This window comes from Podarcis gaigeae, assembly GCF_964106915.1.
Source record: "Podarcis gaigeae genome assembly, chromosome: 5".
NCBI lineage: Eukaryota > Metazoa > Chordata > Lepidosauria > Squamata > Lacertidae > Podarcis > Podarcis gaigeae.
This window is the reverse complement of record NC_139681.1, coordinates 13,377,268-13,395,484: the sequence shown is the minus strand read 5'-3', so window position 1 is coordinate 13,395,484 and position 18,217 is coordinate 13,377,268. Positions and strand designations below refer to the sequence as shown.

At 46.5% G+C, this 18,217-nt stretch overlaps 2 protein-coding genes across 3 annotated transcripts in view; one reads left to right on the top strand and one right to left on the bottom strand.

The window, feature by feature from the left end:
- The window catches only part of WDFY4 (WDFY family member 4), a 184,123-nt gene that overhangs the window by 136,405 nt on the left and 29,501 nt on the right, over nucleotides 1–18,217 (top strand). For both annotated transcript variants that reach the window (XM_083738111.1, XM_083738112.1), the window contains 3 exons: nucleotides 13,799–13,841; nucleotides 14,706–14,825; nucleotides 15,925–16,042. In XM_083738111.1, the coding sequence (XP_083594237.1) occupies nucleotides 13,799–13,841; nucleotides 14,706–14,825; nucleotides 15,925–16,042 (281 nt within the window). The remainder of the gene's footprint in view (nucleotides 1–13,798; nucleotides 13,842–14,705; nucleotides 14,826–15,924; nucleotides 16,043–18,217) is intronic.
- Nucleotides 1,822–10,932, bottom strand: LRRC18 (leucine rich repeat containing 18). The gene is made up of 2 exons (XM_083738539.1): nucleotides 10,659–10,932; nucleotides 1,822–2,806 (listed from the first exon to the last, which is right to left on the bottom strand). Exon 2 carries the CDS (start codon nucleotides 2,713–2,715, stop codon nucleotides 1,948–1,950), a length of 768 nt encoding a protein of 255 aa, XP_083594665.1. The 5' UTR covers nucleotides 2,716–2,806; nucleotides 10,659–10,932; the 3' UTR covers nucleotides 1,822–1,947.

Here is an 18,217-nt window from a genome sequence, read left to right as displayed (position 1 = left end):
GCAAAACCAGTTTTGCGTTTCCCTTACTTTTAAACGAAACCAAGGTTAGCTACCGTATTGACTCGTGTCTGATGCGCCATCAAATCTAATGCGCACACCTCACTTTTCAAAACCTTGAAACCAGAGAAATATTTGCTGGCAAATGTAAATGCGCCATTGAATGTAATGTGCACCCCGATTTTCACAATGTGATTTGGCCAAAAAGAAAGGTACGCATTAGACTCGAGTAAATATGGTATAAACGCTAACATTGCAGAAACAAGGGCATTCCAAACTGGCGTGTATTCTGTGGCGAGAGTGCTTAGCTTGGGTGCAGAAAGCCCTACAAAGTTCATAGAATAGCCTTGAGCAAGTCACTATGGTATTTTTTAAAAAATATGTGCCTGAGCGTGTTTGTTTTATATATATATATATATATATATCCCCCTCTCTCTCCCTCACTATCCTGACAGCAGTTTCTTTTAAGGTGACTTGTACCCATTGCATGGTAGGGTTCACTGTGTGTAAGCCAATGATATGTGTTTGCAACACACCATGTAAGCCAATGATGTGTGTACCATGCAACAAACAAGAGGGAGATCCAGAGCACAGGTTATCAGACTTACACATGTTGGATTCTACATGCCTGTATGCTGCTATACGTTAAATGCAAAAGATATATGGTTTGGGCAAATGAGTTATTTCGAGAGATCCTGCATTTTGACAATGGTCATATGCATATTATTATTTTTTTGTGGTGTTGCGCAATCAAGGCCAATGATCCACAATTTGGGGCTAGTTTTGGTTGCCAGGACAAAATTCGCTGCTCTTTCTCTTTTTGAACTTACCCTGCACCTGTACATGAGATCGGGGGCAATATTGAAATACTTTACTGTCACTTGTACAACTTGTATACAGTGAGATTACACAAGCACCCCCCACTCAGCTCTCTTAGTCTTAATTCCCCTCGTTTACTGACGCACACCCACCAAACCCAAAAGTCAGTTGCCCTGTTGTTGTCTTTTTATTCAGCAGTCTGACAGCCCACGGATAGAAGCTGTTCTTTACCCTGTTGGCGCGACTAATCATGCTTCTATATCTTCTGCCTGAGGGTAGGAGTTCAAGAAAGTGGCAGCCAGGGTGTGAATCATCCTTGAGAATTTTCCTCACTCTCTTGAGGCAACATTCTTCCGCTATTTCATCCAGCGGATTAATGGGACAGCTCATAATATCTTGTGCTGTGTCCTCTACTTCCCATCCCCTATCTGCTAAGTTTGGAGCTGGAGAGAGGGATGGGTGTTAGAGCTAGGGGAGAGGACCAGCAGTTTACTTTGGTCATGGGTGGCAAGACACTGCCAACACCTCTGCTGCCAAATATCAAAACAGCCACCCTCTTCTAGAGAAATAGGTTGGGCTTATTTAGGGGCTGAGTAGGAAAGTATTCAGGCTCCACCACCCAACCACAAAACATCAACCCTCACTATTCCTCTCTAAGCTAAAAGGGAAGGTTGGGTTTTGCTTTAGCAGTGGACAGGCAAACTCTTGGAGTACCTCTTCCACCCAGTGCCCAAACAGTCCCACACCTCTTCTTCTTGGACAAGCAAGGGTCTTCTCCATAGTAGTGCTGAATATCTGAAGCTCAGCGCAACTGTGGTGATGATCCCTGCACATTCCTCTAGCCCCAAACTGAAGAGCTGCTCTTGCCATGGGTGAGAGTGGCCAGCAGGTTTATAGATCACCGATCAGGGCTCCAAGCCTGTCAATATGTGTATATTGTTTTCTGTTTGGTGGACTGACACATGCTTAGTAGTAGTGGAGAACCTCTTTTAGTGGGTGCAGAGCTATGTGATCAAGAGCACTTTTATTGCTTGGGGACAGATTACAATGACTGGATGCAAAGGGGCCACACTGTGCCTTGCCTCTACCTTGCTATTGGCCATGCATCCATTGGTGATGGTTGTAGCCCATTCACCTCCAATCTGCCTGGTTCTCCTTTGCCGTAGAATTGGGCGTCATGAGGCTGGAAAAGTTTGGCTTTCTGAGAGGGGCAGGCGCAGTGTTCTTCAGTTTGTTCAGCTTGTCCCTCTCTTCTTGACACTTCCTCAAGCATGGGTAGCAAAGATCTTTTTCTTCCACCACATAGAGTGTCTCGAGGCGCTTAATGTGGTCAATGTAGAGCTCCTCTTCTGTGGGCCCAGGAAAGGGATTCCGCTTGGAATTCAACTTCTTGAGTTTAGGGAGCTTTGCGATGCTGTTTGGGATGCTCTTCAGTAAATTGTCAAATACTCCAACTTCCTGGAGCTCCTTCAGTTGCCCCAGAGTGGTTGGGAGGTTGTCAATGTGGTTGAGGCCAAGATTGAGATTACGCAAGATCTTGAGCTGGTTTAGCTCCATGGGCAAGCTCCGGGCCGTTAGCTTGTTGTTGCAAAGATTCAGGAAAATGAGACTCTGTAGGTTCCCTATTGTTTCTGGCAGCTTCTCAATCTGGTTGCTGTGCAAGTCCAGCCAGCGCAGGTTCGTGAACTTGTCAATTGAGTCTGGGATCTTCTTGAGCATGTTTCTGCTGAGGTCCAGTTCGTCCACATCATTCAGCTTCAAGATGCACCTGGGGAAAGTGGTGATGCCCATCTTGCTCAGATCAAGGCGGCGTTTCCCGTCAAATGTGATCTTGATGCAGTTCTTAGCAACTTTCAAGGTGACTTTTTTCCCCTTGGGATTTTTCCCCCCCTTAGCCATTCCCAGTGAAAAGAGTGCGACGCAGATTAGATGAATTAAAGGAGTCCAAGGAAAGCGTCCCAGTGAGATCTGCTGCTGCTTATTGTTGAACCTGAATTAAAAACACATACACATATAACTGTTAAATCTATACAGGTCACTCCTTTTTGCTGGGCAGGGTTCTCTTATTAAAATACTGTTAATACAGAATGACAGAAAGCTACTTCCCCGTGCACCAGGTGTGCAAGCTTTCATGAGCTGCAAGGGCAGCTGGAGGAGCAGCCTCAACAAGCCTCTGGCTCATGAGGAGACCCTCCCCAGAGCCTGAAGGGGGCGTTGTTTTCATCCTGCTGCTGGAGGGGCAGCAGGGCTTCTTCAGCTAATGCTCAAGGAAGCAATTGTGGCTGCTGTGCTACCCTGGACATCAGCTGTTATGCGTGGAGGCTGAGCAGCTCAACAGAGACATGATGAGTTTGGCCCAAAGTTCAGTTGGTTCAGCCTATGCCCCTAGATTTTTAGCTGAGTCAGGGCAATCAGGTACAGAACTCTTCTTCAGTACCAATCCAAAGCCAATAAACTTAGTTGTTGGAGGAAACCAGTGAAAATTAACTATCAAGCCAATTTCCTTCCATTTGCCTGTTTGATATACACCCACAGTCACCAAATCCATCACAGCATGGACTCTTCCTATGAATGCTTTCCCCTTAGTTCTCTACAATGAAAGTTGTTTTTTTAAAAAACAACAACAACAACATGCACACATAGATACACAAATTGCTTTCCAGTATACATTATCTACATATTCATTGACATACAATTACAACTGCCCAACAGCTCCCACATTGGCTTTCTTTTACCTGAAGTGTTTATCGATTTTGTGTGTGTTTAGGTTGCTTGTTGCTACCTGCAGGTTGCATGTCCAAAGGCTGCAAGTCTACCTATGTTTACCCGGCAGCAAGTTCCAGTGGATTCCCTGGGACTTACGCCCAGGCAAGTGGGGTAGTGAGGTAAAAGTAAGGTAAAGGGACCCCTGACGATTAGGTCCAGTCATGGATGACTCTGGGATTGTGGCGCTCATCTCGCTTTACTGGCTGAGGGAGCCAGCGTACAGCTTCCGGGTCATGTGGCCAGCATGACTGAGCCACTTCTGGCGAACCAGAGCAGCGCACGGAAATGCTGTTTACCTTCCTGCCGGAGCGGTACCTATTTATCTACTTGCACTTTGATGCGCTTTCAAACTGCTAGGTTGGCAGGAGCAGGGACCGAGCAATGGGAGCTCACCCCTTCGCGGGGATTTGAACCGCCAACCTTCTGATCGGCAAGTCCTAGGCTCTGTGGTTTAACCCACAGCGCCACATATCGCAGCCTTAACCTGCTTCCTATTTTGAGTTTTGAAAACCAATGCCCCTAGTGGTTCAGCAACGCAACTGTGCCAGCACATTTTGCAAAGCTAATCATGGTTTTGATGGAATGCATCATTCTTTATTGTTCTTTTCCCAAGGAAGGAAGTAATCTCTTTTGCTCTCTGTAGACTTTGTGTTTTGCTCAGTTAAAGTCCAAGCCTCATCCTCAAAGTGAGGAGGATCATTTGGATTTGACAGCTCTCTTTTTTAAAACCATCCATCCTTTGTACCGTTGTTTTAAAAAGTGTTCTTGCCCTTTTCCTGTCCTCCCTGCATGATGCCTGATGAGGGAAACAAGACAGAATGAACTGTGAAATCAGGGTTGTGAGAAAGGATGTAATAGAACAAAAGATCCCCCCCCCCAAACTCCCTCCCTGCTCTCCTCTCTCTTTCCCCGCAACCGCATAATGCATATGACAGTAGTGTCTCACACCGAATGTAAACAGACTCTGTGAATTGAAAGTGGAGACACTATTTGTGTTTTTCTCAGTTAGCTGGTTATACAAGAAAAACCTTTAATAAACTAATTAAAAGCCAAAGTAAGAAAGGCTGACCCCACTTAAAGGGAAAGGTAAAGAGACCCCTGACCGTGGATGACTCTGGGGTTGCGGCGCTCATCTCGCTTTATTGGCCAAGGGAGCTGGCGTACAGCTTCCAGGTCATGTAGCCAGCATGACTAAGCCGCTTCTGGTGAACCAGAGCAGCTCACGGAAGCGCCGTTTACCTTCCCGCCGGAGTGGTACCTATTTATCTACTTGCACTTTGATGTGCTTTCAAACTGCTAGGTTGGCAGGAGCAGGGGCCGGGCAACGGGAGCTCACCCCGTCGCGGGGATTCGAACCGCCGACCTTCTGATCGGCAAGTCCTAGGCTCTGTGGTTTAGACTAAGGTTACCAGATTTTTTTCAGTGACACATTTCAACTTCAGTTGATTTTGTATGGGGACTGATTTGTAAATCCAGGGACTGTCCCCGGGAATCGGTAACCTTATTTAATCTGGTAACCTTAGTTAATCTGGTAACCTTAGTTTAGACCACAGCGCCACCCGCATCCCTCAACCTCACTTATATGGCAGTAAACACCACAGAATTCAATGCGGCTTACTTCTTCGTAGACCACGGTTAGGATTGCAGCCGTAGATGGCTTTGTGATGGGCCGTTATGTGACAAGCCACTCTATTAATTTTATTTTTAAAGGTGGTACTATACTCTTTGTTGGTTTTGCTGCGAAAGACCAACCGGGGTGCTCCTCTGGAAATCCATTAACTTTGAAAGGAAATGCACAGGGCAGGCAATCAATTTGTAAATATCTGTTGATTGCTGAGGTAGGCACATCGATTGTGCCGGGCGGTGCGCTTAAAAAAGAATAGGTATATTTCCACATCAGTGGACTAACAGAAGGAAGACTAGTGCAAGCTAAAACAGTTGCAGCAGAATGCAAAACGAAAGTGAAAAGGGCCAATGGAATGAAAGGATGAAAATGTCACTGAGTGAGGCATGTCCCTAGGTAAACTGCAAGAAAATGCAGTACAGCCGACTCACAACTCATACATGTTTAACCTGCGCAAGTGCAGTTTTATGTGCTTGGCAGCTGGACAGCTGCGCTTGCACAAATTAGACGCCCACAAAGTAGAGAGCTTCGTGGGCTCTGGAAAGGTTGAGACATCTGGGGCCATCCATGCAAATGCCTCCAGAGCCTTCACGAGTCCTTCCTAGAGCCTGGCAGAGACTTTAAAAGCTCCCCACCTTGCATAAAGGGAAAAGTAAAAAAGGTAATGGACCCCTGGACGGTTAAGTCCAAGCAAAGGTGACTATGGGGTTGCGGCACTCATCTTGCTTTCAGGCCGAGGGAGCTGGCATTTGTCCACAGACAGTTTTCCGGGTCATGTGGCCAGCAGGACTAAACCGCTTCTGGTGCAACGGAACACTGCGACAGAAACCAGAGTGCACGGAAATGCCATTTACCTTCCCACCACAGCAGTACCTATTGATCTACTTGCACTGGTGTGCTTTCAAACTGCTAGGTTGGCAGAAGCTGGGACAGAGCAACGGGAGCTCACCCCGTCACGGGGATTCGAACCGCTGATGTTCCAATCAGCAAGCCCAAGAGGCTCAGTGGTTTAGACCACAGCACCACCCGCATTCCTATATAAGGGGAAAGACCCATTTGGTACACTAGCTCTGGAAAGGAAGGGATAGTCACATGGGAGCATTTCTGGGGTTGCTCTGACTAGACGTGATTTTGGCTTTACACGCAATCCCCGGAACCCAACCCCAAGCAAGTTGCGAGTTGTCCATACTTTCCAGAAATAGTTTTTTTGGCGCTTTTTGTAGGTGCTTGCAGGGTAGCGATGAGCACCGGTTCCACTTGGCTGAGCCCCAGCTGAACCGAAATCTCCAGCATTTAATTGTGAAGAGTCAAATCACTGTTTTGATGAATGATTGTTTGAGAAAGAATATAGATTTGTCTACAACACTCCTCTCCATTAGAAAGGTTTCATTATAAGCCCTTCAGGCTTTTTGACTACTCATTAATCATGTGCAAGTACATAGACGCAGGGATCAGATGGGAGATAATGCATTTCAGCTCATTTCAATAACATACTGCGGCCCTTAACAATTTGTGCCAGGATCCCACATTCGCCCAAACACTTAGCTTTCTCCAAAATAAAATAATGGCAGGGGACAACCTTGGCTCCCAATGCAGATCCATCTGGCCTTTCAGTAACACTCTACTCCTGGAAGAGACTTCTCAGATCTTTTTGTTTTCGTGAAAACTGTATCCACTTCGTATCACTATTTTATTTAGTCAAAGCCAGTAAGATGGTCAGGAGAATGAGAATGTTGTCTACCCTAAAGAACAGCATCCAGATAAAGCCAGCTTGGGCCTGATTAACAGCTGTGATGCTGTTATCAGGATTGGGATTCAGGTTACCAAAATGATTTTTTTTTTATTTTTGGGGGGAAGTTAGAAAATAATTTAAGGAAAAATCTTAACTGGAGCCAGGTAGGATTGTTTATAGTCCAGTGGAGACTCTTGAGAGTCCCATGGACTGCAAGAAGATCAAACCTCTCCATTCTGAAGGAAATCAGCCCTGAGTGCTCACTGGAAGGACAGATCGTGAAGCTGAGGCTCCAGTACTTTGGCCACCTCACGAGAAGAGAAGACTCCCTGGAAAAGACCCTGATGTTGGGAAAGATCACAAGGAGAAGGGGACGACAGAGGACGAGATGGTTGGACAGTGTTCTCGAAGCTACCAGCATGAGTTTGACCAAACTACGGGAGGCAGTGGAAGACAGGAGGGCCTGGCGTGCTCTGGTCCATGGGGTCACAAAGAGTTGGACATGACTAAACGACTAAACAACAACAACAACAAAAGCTACCATTACATGCAGGGGGAAAGTACTGGTGTATTTTGCAAGCACAAATGCATTGCTGACTATCACCGGAAGTATCCCCTCCAAGGTTTGTTAAAAATTTTCCGATGAAAATAGGCCCTGCTAAAATGGGTGGGGTGGAGGAAATCTTCATTTTAGCAGGGGCTTCAATGACCAGGAAGGGGTTCGTATTGAATCCTGCCTATAACGGAGCAGGATTTAACACCCCCACCACTAGGGCTGAGCAAAGTCTGGTCTTCAATACCATTCTATATCACCAGCTTAACATTGTGATATACCTATATATCACGATGTCTGAAATAAGGATGTAACTATGCAGAGGTGAACGAGGTAATGTCCTGGTAATTGCTACTACTAAGTGGTAGTTGGGGACGTGGGTGGCGCTGTGGTCTAAACTACTGAGCCTCTTTGGACTGACTATCAGAATGTTGGCGGTTGAGCTCCCGTTGCTCTGTCCCAGCTCCTGCCAACCAAGCAGTTCGAAAGCACACCAGTGCAAGTAGATAAATAGGTACCGCTGTGTGTGCTCTGGTTTACGTTACAGTGCCCCATTGCACCCAAAGCAGTTTAGTCCTGCTGGCCACATGACCTGGAAAGCTGTCTGTGGACAAACGCTGACTCCCTTGGCCTGAAAGTGAGATGAGCGTCACAACCCCAAAGTCGCCTTTGACGGGACTTAACTGTCCAGGAGTCCTTTACCTTTTACCTTTACCTTAAGTGGGTTAAAACAGACACATTTTACTTATTTTATTTTATTTTTAATTTTTTATTAAAGGTTTTCTCAATACAACAAAAAAAGCAAACAAAATAACATATAATTTTTTCAATATCCAGATTTTCTTCACTTCTTTGGACTTCCTCACATCTCTCGTTCCTGCGTTCTAAGTTTTTCGAACTTTACCCAGCAATTTATCACCTTATTTCAATTCTTATATTATAATTTCCAATATTGTGTCCCTAATTTTAGATAGTTTTACCCAAACCTTAAAAGCTTAATTTTAGCATTTTATCCAAAATTTGTCTTTTCTTATATTTTCATTTATCTTCATACTCCTTTTAACTATCTTAATGGTGCCATATTATTAATAATCTTACATCTTTCTTAACACTCATACATACATAACAGTGGGATCGGGAGAGAGATAAGGGACGCTAGCGGAGACTGCCTGGGAGGGGGGAGGTAAAAGCCCATGGATCCTCAGGAGTTTTACATTGGGTCACCCCAAATTCACCATCAGATCACATAGTGTCCATGGCTACAGCCTGCACCAAAAAAATCACACACTCCCTGTTGTGTGGGGCCGCAATGGCACAAAAGCATGGTTACAAAGCACGGATCCACATGGATTCTCAGGATTTTTGCATTGGGCTACCCCAAACTCACCGTCAGATCACATGTCTGTGGCCACAGCATGAACCACAAAAATCATACATCAACTGTTTCGTTCAGAATAGTTTTTTTCTTGTTTTCCTCCTCTAAAAACTAGGTGTGTCTTATGGAGCAAAAAATACGGTAAAAGCAGAACTTTTCTGTATTCTGCATCAGACAGGCAGGTGGAGTTGCTTGTGTTTATGAGTACAGTTTTGGGATGTGACAAGATGGTGGTAGAATTGGGGCTGCATGGCGCAGACGCATCGCTGTGAGACCAGATTGTCTCTTGCAGTGTGTCCACACACACCTAAACTTGCCTCTGCTTCTATACCATCCTGGTAAGGTGGCAGAAACGCTGCCATCAGCTCCTGCTCTCACCTGGAGTCCTCAGGTTTGTGGCTGAGATGAGATGTGAACTGGGAACTCCCAGATAGACAACAGCTTCTGCTACTAACCTTATCCCATTGGGGCTGATGAACTGAGACCTTGCGGTATTGCAAGTCAGGCAGCAAGCTTAACATCCCCACTAAATGCATAATAAATGGCTTTGCTCACATGCCTAATCATTCTTCCCACCCCATTGCATATCCACACGCCCCCTTTCCCCCTCACGCCACATTCCCCGCTGAATTCCTTGGGCCCAAATGGATGCTCTCCATGGCCGCTCTGGCATATTCTGAGTAATCTGAAGGAGAAAGTCTGCACATCGTTGAAAAACCAGGGCCCTTTTCTGTGAAGCCAGCCATGTTGTTTTTCTACTGCAAAGCCAGCTCTCGCTGTTATTTGCAAGTTGCATGACTCGTGCAGGCAGAATCTGAGAATGTGCCATTTGCGTGCATTCTAATGTAAGGAGCAGAGTCTTTCGCCTCTCCAAGTGATATTGGGTGCTCAGCTCCCATTTTCTCCCAAAGTTTGGGGGGCCAGACTCGTCGCTCATTCTGTTATTTTGGGACTGCGTTGTCTTGGAAAGGAAAGGGTTAACCCACCCATCCCTGCGTGACAAGATACAGAGGAATGCATCCTCTCCACCCTGTGGCTAAATAAAACCAACCAGAGGAGCATTTCAAACGAAACTTTTCAAGCCTCGTGTATAGTTTGACCCTTGATTGACAGAGACACATATTGAGTCCCTCTGTTAGGAAACGTACAAATCGCATATCCCGGCTCACTTGACGGCCTTTTCAGCCGTCCTCCTACATAAAACTAAAGAGATGGATTCAAACTGCTTTGCTTTCTGCAGGCAGGGTGCTTTAAACTAAAGAGAACCTCCATTTCACAAAGGCTGTGATGTGCAGGTTCTGTTTGGCTCTCAGCAGCTTGCTATCAGAGAGCAAAGCGATTGAATTCATCTCTTTAGTTTCATCTAGGAGGAGTGCAGGGGGGGGAGTTCCTCTTATACAGCCTTTAAAAAGAAAAATGTAGAAATATTCCTGGTATCAAACCTACACAAGATATTCTGTGTACAGAATTGTTGAAGAGACTTCATCTGAGCAGCTCGACGGCGTTGCTAAGCTTCTGTATATAAACAGAAAAGTGCATTAGCTCCTTGGGAAACTAAGCAAGCCGGCCGAGTGGACCTGGCACTGAACACAAGCTTTTTCTGTTAGCAAACTTCTTCCACTAATCTCCTTCAAACAATGGGTCCTTATCTGCCACTGTTTGGAAGTTAGAAAAAGAAAAAACCTGGACTGCAAGGGAAATGTTTATCCCTTCCAGATTTCCACAGGATTACAAGCTCTAAAATCTAAACTCTAAAATAAGGTAGGATCTGCTTTGGGAGAAGTTGACTTACCCTGTTCCTGTGATATTCTAGTCAGCTCTTGTGATGCCGCCTGTGAAACTTTTGGTTCCTAAGCAACGGGAAATTCCAAGCCCTTGGAGACCATTAGCATATGCCTGCCTGGTTTGCAACATGCCAGGTCAAAGGCGGCGCCCTGGCTGCACCTCCCAGTGAAACGGGCAGCTCCAACCAGCAGAAGCCACTCAGCCCATGACTCAGAACAGGGTTGGGAGGCTATCTGGTTGATCACCTTATCTGGTAGAATTCTCTGGCTGAAGGACAGATCAGGCTGCCACGCAAGAGGCCTCATAGAATGGTAAAGGGACCCCTGACAGTTAAATCCAGTCGTGACCGACTCTGGGGTTGCGGCGCTCATCTCACTTTACTGGCTGAGGGAGCCGGCGTACAGCTTCCGGGTCATGTGGCCAGCATGACTAAACCGCTTCTGGCGAACCAGAGCAGCGCACAGAAACGCCGTATACCTTCCCGCTGGAGCAGTACATATTTATCTACTTGCACTTAGACGTGCTTTCGAACTGCTAGGTTGGCAGGAGCAAGGACAGTGCAACGGGAGCTCCCGCCGTTGCAGGGATTCGAACCACCAACCTTCTGATCGGCAAGCCCTAGGCTCTGTGGTTTAACCCACAGCACCACCCGTGTCCCTAAGAAGCCTCATAGCATCTATGAAATCATCGCCCTGTGTCTAACCCTGGTGACGTAGCAGGGTGAAGCAACAGACCCTCCAACATTTCTCCAGTGAAATTAGAGATGCCCTATTCCGTAACTGGGAACGCGGGTGGCGCTGTGGATTAAACCGCAGAGCCTAGGGCTTGCCGATTAGAAAGAAGGTCAGCGGTTCGATTCCCTGTGACGGGGTGAGCTCCCGTTGCTCGGTCCCTGCTCCTGCCAACCTAGCAGTTTGAAAGTGTGTCAAAGTTCAAGTAGATAAATAGGTACCGCTCCGGCGGGAAGGTAAACGGTGTTTCTGCGCACTGCTCTGGTTCGCCAGAAGCGGCTTAGTCATGCTGGCCACATGACCCAGAAAAACTGTCTGTGGACAAACGCCGGCTCCGTTGACCTGTAAAGCAAGATGAGTGCCGCAACCCCAGAGTCGGTCACAACTGGACTTAACTGTCAGGGGTCCCTTTACCTTTATTCCATAATAATTACTTTATTCCTGGCCCATCTGACTGGGTTGCCCCAGCCACTCTTCCAATACATATGAAAACATAATAAAACATTAAAAACTTCCCTATACATGGCTGCCTTCAGCTGTCTTCTAAAGGTTGTACAGTTACTTATCTCCTTGGCTTGGGGGGTCACATAATTCCATACCCTACAGCATTTCTCTGATGAAACTAGGGGCATCCTACCATACCCATTTTTAAAAAAAACCCACACCAATGTGGATTAAGGCATACTCTCCAACATTTCTCCATGCATTAATTAATCAATCAATAAAGCACGATGCTCATTTGGTGGCTGTCAAGTTTTACCTCTGCTTTCTACTTTTGTGCTCTCTACCTCCTGAAAATAAAATGTTCAGGTGGGAGAGGAAAATGCCCTCTCACCCACAGGGCTGGTCCTGTTAGTTTCTTTTGCCACTGTGCAGATGCTTAGAGTCACAAGACTCTGTTTACATTCCAGAGACAGTCTAGGCTGTTGGAAGTCTCCCGGGAGAAGGGAGACGGATGTGACGTTAGTCGTTTCCTTTTCCTTTGCTCCTTTGTTGTTCATTGCTCTCTGCCTTCATAGAGAGAGGATGTATATTTCTTTGCTGTCTGCGTAGTAAGAAATAAAGCATAGTGATGTAGCCATAAATCTTATCACTTCCGTGTGCTGCTTTGATTCTTTGCTGAACGGGATTGTGCCTGAGGCCTCATCAAAGGCTCAGGTCATTAATTATCGTCGGGGGCGATTCCGGAGGAAAATGAGCTTTATCAGCTCGGTCGCAGCGGAGATCCCGACAGGTCCTACCTTGGGTGGTTGATGCTGTGAAATGGGCGCATAAGCCCCCCGGCCAATCCTCTTTGTTGGAACACAGTGCTCTGTGTGCTGTATAACCTTCCTTCCACTTTCTACATTAACCTGCTCAGCTTCTGCACATGGAATGGGGACCATAATCTTGTCCTTTGCCTCAGGCAGTAACATGCCTTGGGCTGGCTCTGATCACCAGCAAAGGTGACTATTCCAATACAGGGGTTGGGTTGTCCCATTTCACCTGTGTTGTAACTCTCTTTTTTTTGGGGGGGACCATTAGTGGTCTCAGTTGTGTCCAAGCTATTGCCATGAAACAATTATTATTTTCTAAAAAATTATAAAATTTATACTTGATTTTTAAAAGTCTCAATGTGTTTTACAAAAAGATAAGACAACAGAATCAAGAAAAGTTCACATACAAAAGCATATTAAAGTTGAAACTTTAATAGCAGAATAAAATTACCTCAATTTTCTAAGCATCTGGATAGGCATTCTAAACAAGAATGTTTTTAGCAAGCACTGAAAAGAGTACAAGTGGATCTCAATAGGCAGGGATGCTGCCTATTGCTGCCACAATTAATGAAAAGTGGGGTATAAATTTAAAAAGAAGTAAGCACAACTAGCTGATACAGTGGTACCTTGGTTCTCAAACGTCTGTTCGACTCCTGGAACAGTTCAAAACCAAGGTGCGGCTTCCGATTGGCTGCAGGAGCTTCCTGCACTCAATCGGAAGCTGCGTCGGACGTTCCACTTCCGAAAAACGTTCGCAAACCGGAACACTTGCTTCCGGGTTTGCGGTGTCCAGGAGCTGATTTGTTCAGCAACTAAGCCATTTGGGAACCAAGGTTCCACTGTACTGGCCTTTGCCACTACTCCTTTGTCAGAGCCAGTGTGGTGTAGTGGTTAAGAGCGGTGGACTCGTAATCGGGGGAACCGGGTTCGCGTCTCCGCTCCTCCACATGCAGCTGCTGGGTGACCTTGGGCCAGTCACACGTCTCTGAAGTCTCTCAGCCTCACTCACCTCACAGAGTGTTTGTTGTGTGGGAGGAAGGGAAAGGAGAATGTTAGCCGCTTTGAGACTCTTTCGGGTAGTGATAAAGCGGGATAGCAAATCCAAACTCTTCAGAGGAGAAATTCTCAGCGTGATCTTTTTCCTCTTCCTTTTTTTGCAGGAGAAGCGCTGGAAGGGAGAAGACGATGCTCTTGAAGTGGCAGGTAAAGAAATGGAAATCCCTGGTTTCAAACTAACTTTGAAACCTACAAGCAGCAAGTCACAGTGCATAAAATAACACAATACAGGTTGAGAAACAAAGACACACAACTTATAAAATTATTTCCTTTTTTAAAAAATCTCAGCACCACCCGCATCCCTAAGCAACCTATAAGCTACTCTAAAATAAACATGCACAGACGACTATGTGTGGACAATCAGTTATGAGTAACTTCCTTCACAATGCATATTTGTGTAAATAATGATCACCGTATACCAGGCATAGGCAAACTCAACCCTCCAGATGTTTTGGGACTACAGTTCCCATCATCCCTGACCACTGGTCCTGTTAGCTAGGGATGATGGGAGTTGTAGTCCCAAAATATCTGGAAGGCTGAGTTTGCCTATGCCTGCCTGTTCCTGACTTCCTTGGTAGGCTGAGGGTGGACAAAAGAAGATTCTTCATACCATGCAGAATTGATTTATGGAATTCACTTCTAGGAGGTATTCTGACAGCCACTAACTTAAATGGTTGTGTGGGGTTTTTCTTTAATGGTTAGGCAAATTGACGGAGGTGACTAGGTCCGTCACTGGCTGTGAGCTACAATAGCTCAATGGAACCTATCTAAGCAGAGGCAGCAGATCACTGAATCCCAGAGAGTGGGGCCAGTAAACCCTCCTGGCAAGGTGAGAGGTCGAGGAAACGTAGCATGTGAGGTCTGTGAGGTAGAACCTCTTTCCAAGAAGGAGCCATATCCAGAACCAGAACCCATTCGTGTTAGCAAATGATACCTTCATTCTTCAAGAGGACGTAACTGTTACTGGAGATTTTCTACGGGTCAGTAATCCTTGCTTCTGTGTCGTGGCAGAGGAGAGAGATCAGCAACTTTGACTACCTCATGTACCTGAACACTCTGGCCGGGCGCACCTACAGCGACCTCATGCAGTACCCAGTGTTCCCGTGGGTGCTTGCTGACTACCACTCCCAGGTGAGTCTTCATTCTTTCTTTCTTTAAAAAAAGCACAGCATCTTTATTGAAAATTCAAAAAGTACATAACTATATGTGCACCAGACATGGTGAAGGGAAAACAAAGAGGACAGGGGGGAAAGTCCAAAACGGCATATTTTACAAGGTTGTTACAGTGGTACCTCGGGTTACAGACGCTTCAGGTTACAGACGCTTCAGGTTACAGACTCCACTAACCCAGAAATAGTACCTTGGGTTAAGAACTTTGCTTCAGGATGAGAACAGAAATCGTGCTCTGGTGGTGCGGCGGCAGTGGGAGGCCCCATTAGCTAAAGTGGTGCAGTTTCAGGTTAAGAACAGACCTCCAGAACGAATTAAGTTCTTAACTCGAGGTACCACTGTATTGTACTTCATCAGATCCTAACCAATTACAGTATTTGTAGAATGGTTTCCAAATGCCATTGGATTTGTCCACGACAAGTCTGTGTTTATATGCAAGTTGTTCATATGTTACAAGTTTGTGTAGGTCTTCAATCCAATCGTAGAAGGGAGCCACATTTTTATCTTTCCAATTCATCAGTATCAGTCTTTTTCCCTTGGTAAGGGCACAGAGAGTCTACCCATATTGTCATTTTGTAAGGTTCCATGTGCTGGGCATATAGTTCAAGATGATAATTTGCTCTGTTGATGTAAGGTTGTTCCGTACAGTTCTGTTGATGGTTTCAGTTACCGTCTGCCAAAAATCCTTCAATTTAGGACATTGAAAAAACATATGTTTTAGAGAAGCACTATCCCTATTGCATCTCCAACCGTTAGATACATTAGATAGTCCTTTTCAAAACAACGTAATGGGGTCCAGTATATTCTAAATATTATTTTGGATGAGCCTCAATATAAGATCCGGAGACACTCTTGTTATAGCAGTTAAAACAGTTTCCCACTGTGTGGTTGAAACTGAGATCAAGGTGAGTCTTCATTCTGCCAAGCCTACCATTCTTTCGTAGGCGGAGTGGGGGGCATTTGGGGTGTCTTGCTGTTGGGCTTCTTTGTCGGGGATTAGAGTTGCCCCCTCGCTGTGTTTTGCCTGCGTGAGAAAGATCTATTTGTGTTTACGTGCCAGACTCTGGACCTTACCAATCCCAGCGTCTTTCGCGACTTCGCCAAGCCCATGGGGGCGCAAACCAGAGAGAGGAAAAGGAAATTTCTCCAGCGTTACGAAGAAGTAGAGAAGAGCGAAGGTATTTGTCCCATTTCTACCCCCCCCCCCCCGCTTTCTGTATATGTTGGGAAGAACCAGGAGTATAAATTATACTCCTGTTTCTTTCCAACTTTATACTGTATAATGTGGTTATGATGTGGTACTGCACCAGCAATAACTAGGCCAGGGGTAGGCAAACTAAGGCCTGGGGGTCAGATGTGGTCCAATCGCCTTCTCAATCCGGCCTGCGGATGGTCTGGGAATCAGCGTGTTTTTACATGAGTAGAATGTGTGCTTTTATTTAAAATGCATCTTTGGGTTATTTGTGGGGCATAGGAATTCATTCACTCCCCCCCCCCCAAAAAAATATAGTCTGACCCACCCCATGGCTGAAAAAGGTTGCTGACCCCTGAACTAGGCAATAAGTTGTCAAGGAGCTGTCAAGGAACTGGTCATCCACAGGGCAGGCACACACACAGGAGGCAATTAGCTCTTTTTTAACAGAAAATAACAACACACCAGAGTCCTCTGGTTCACCATAATCCAGCTAAGATGTTGCTGAAACTGACCACTAGCTCCACTCTTCCCTCTCTAGCCTTTTCTCTGGATCATAGCTGTCAACTTACAAATTTGAAAATAAGGGACCAGCAGCCAAAATAAGGGACCTGCAGCCTCACCTGTTCCAGGCATTCCAGTCTTCCTGTCCTCCTGCAGTCTAGTCAAACTCATGCTGGTAGCTTCGAGAACACTGTCCAACCAACTTTGTAACCAGAGGTTCAACTGAATAGAATCTGAATCACATGCACCACAAGGCCTATGCAGCCTCAACTTAAGATGGCTCCCCGGCCTGCCTTTGCACTGCAAAGTTTGCAGCAGCACGTGCAACAAAATGGCGTCCAGCATTCAAAAACACCCTCAGCTTGCATTAACTAGCCACACACAAGGCATGCAAGCTCCACCCCCAGTCGTTCTTAGACTTCTTATTGGGTGAGCAACACAGCCAAGCAACACAGTTGGAGCCTCCCTCCTCCCTGGCCGGCAGGGAGGGAGGGAGAGGAGCTGCTTCCTTTGAAATTTAAGGGACATCATTTAAGGGACATTTAAGGGACATCCATCAATAAGGGACAGCAGCGGGACATGGCACTGGAATAAGGGATTGTCCCTTCAAATAAGGGACACTTGACAGCTATGCTCTGGATCCCGACCAAGTAGACGAAGGCTGCATCGAGGGGCTGGGCTCCTCCTCTGGGCCTGTCTGACCCATTCCTCAGCAACGTGCAGGACTCTCCTCGATTGGGGTGTCATCAAGGGGGAGGCAAATCAGGACTGGAACTGTCCTGCTGCTGTGTAACAGGACCAACCTCTGACTCCTCTCTATTTGAGTCTGCACTTATACTGTGACTCTCAGCCTCTAAGCTTGTTCTGGAAGGCCCTCCTTCTCCTGACCTCCCCCACCTTGATCACTCAACCCCCCTGCTTCTAGCACCTCCTGGCTAGTCTCTTCAGCAGACTGCTCTTCAGTGTTCCACCACCAGGGCCGTCTTAACCATAGGTGTTAGATGTGCAGGGCATCCGGGCGCCGGGCTCTCAGGGACACCAGGCCGAGAGTCCGGGGTCCGAGAGTTTGAGCCAGGGGAGGAGCCCACCCGCTGGAGCGCCGTGGTGGGCTCTTCTGCTGCCGGCAGCTCTGCGCTGCAAGTTCAGGGGTGAGCAAACCAGAGAGGCGTTGAGGCAGCTGGCTGGCTGGATCCGCCCTCCTGCGTTCCTGGGATTGGCGTAGGGCCTCTGTGCCCTGCTCTGCCCTGCCTGCGCACCTCAACTATTAAGTAGTGGGTGGACACAGCAGACGACACAGAGATTTCTCCAAGTAGTTCTTTATAAGTAAGCTGGAACTGAACTGAACAGCAAACAGCTCAGCCGGCCTACTTTTATAGGCAGCCGGTTGTCAACATTGCAACAACAACAGGCTAGGTTTCCCGCCTAAATTAACTTATGTGGACCTGAGTGAAAACTATATACACAATACATAACATCAACGGTCAGCCTAGAGCACGTTGCCTAAAAAAAGGTCAACAACTCTGGGCAACCTGCAGGGGGGGGCACCGGGCGGATTTTTGTACTCCAGCACCACATATGCTTAAGACAGCCATGCCCACCACCAGGATCCAGGATCTACATCATCTCCTTCTGTGCCCTCCCTGGGGGGCCCTTGGGC

Bases quoted from the DNA above. Each gene is read 5' to 3' on its own strand.
- LRRC18 (XM_083738539.1), bottom strand. From the start codon at position 2,715: ATGGCTAAGGGGGGGAAAAATCCCAAGGGGAAAAAAGTCACCTTGAAA.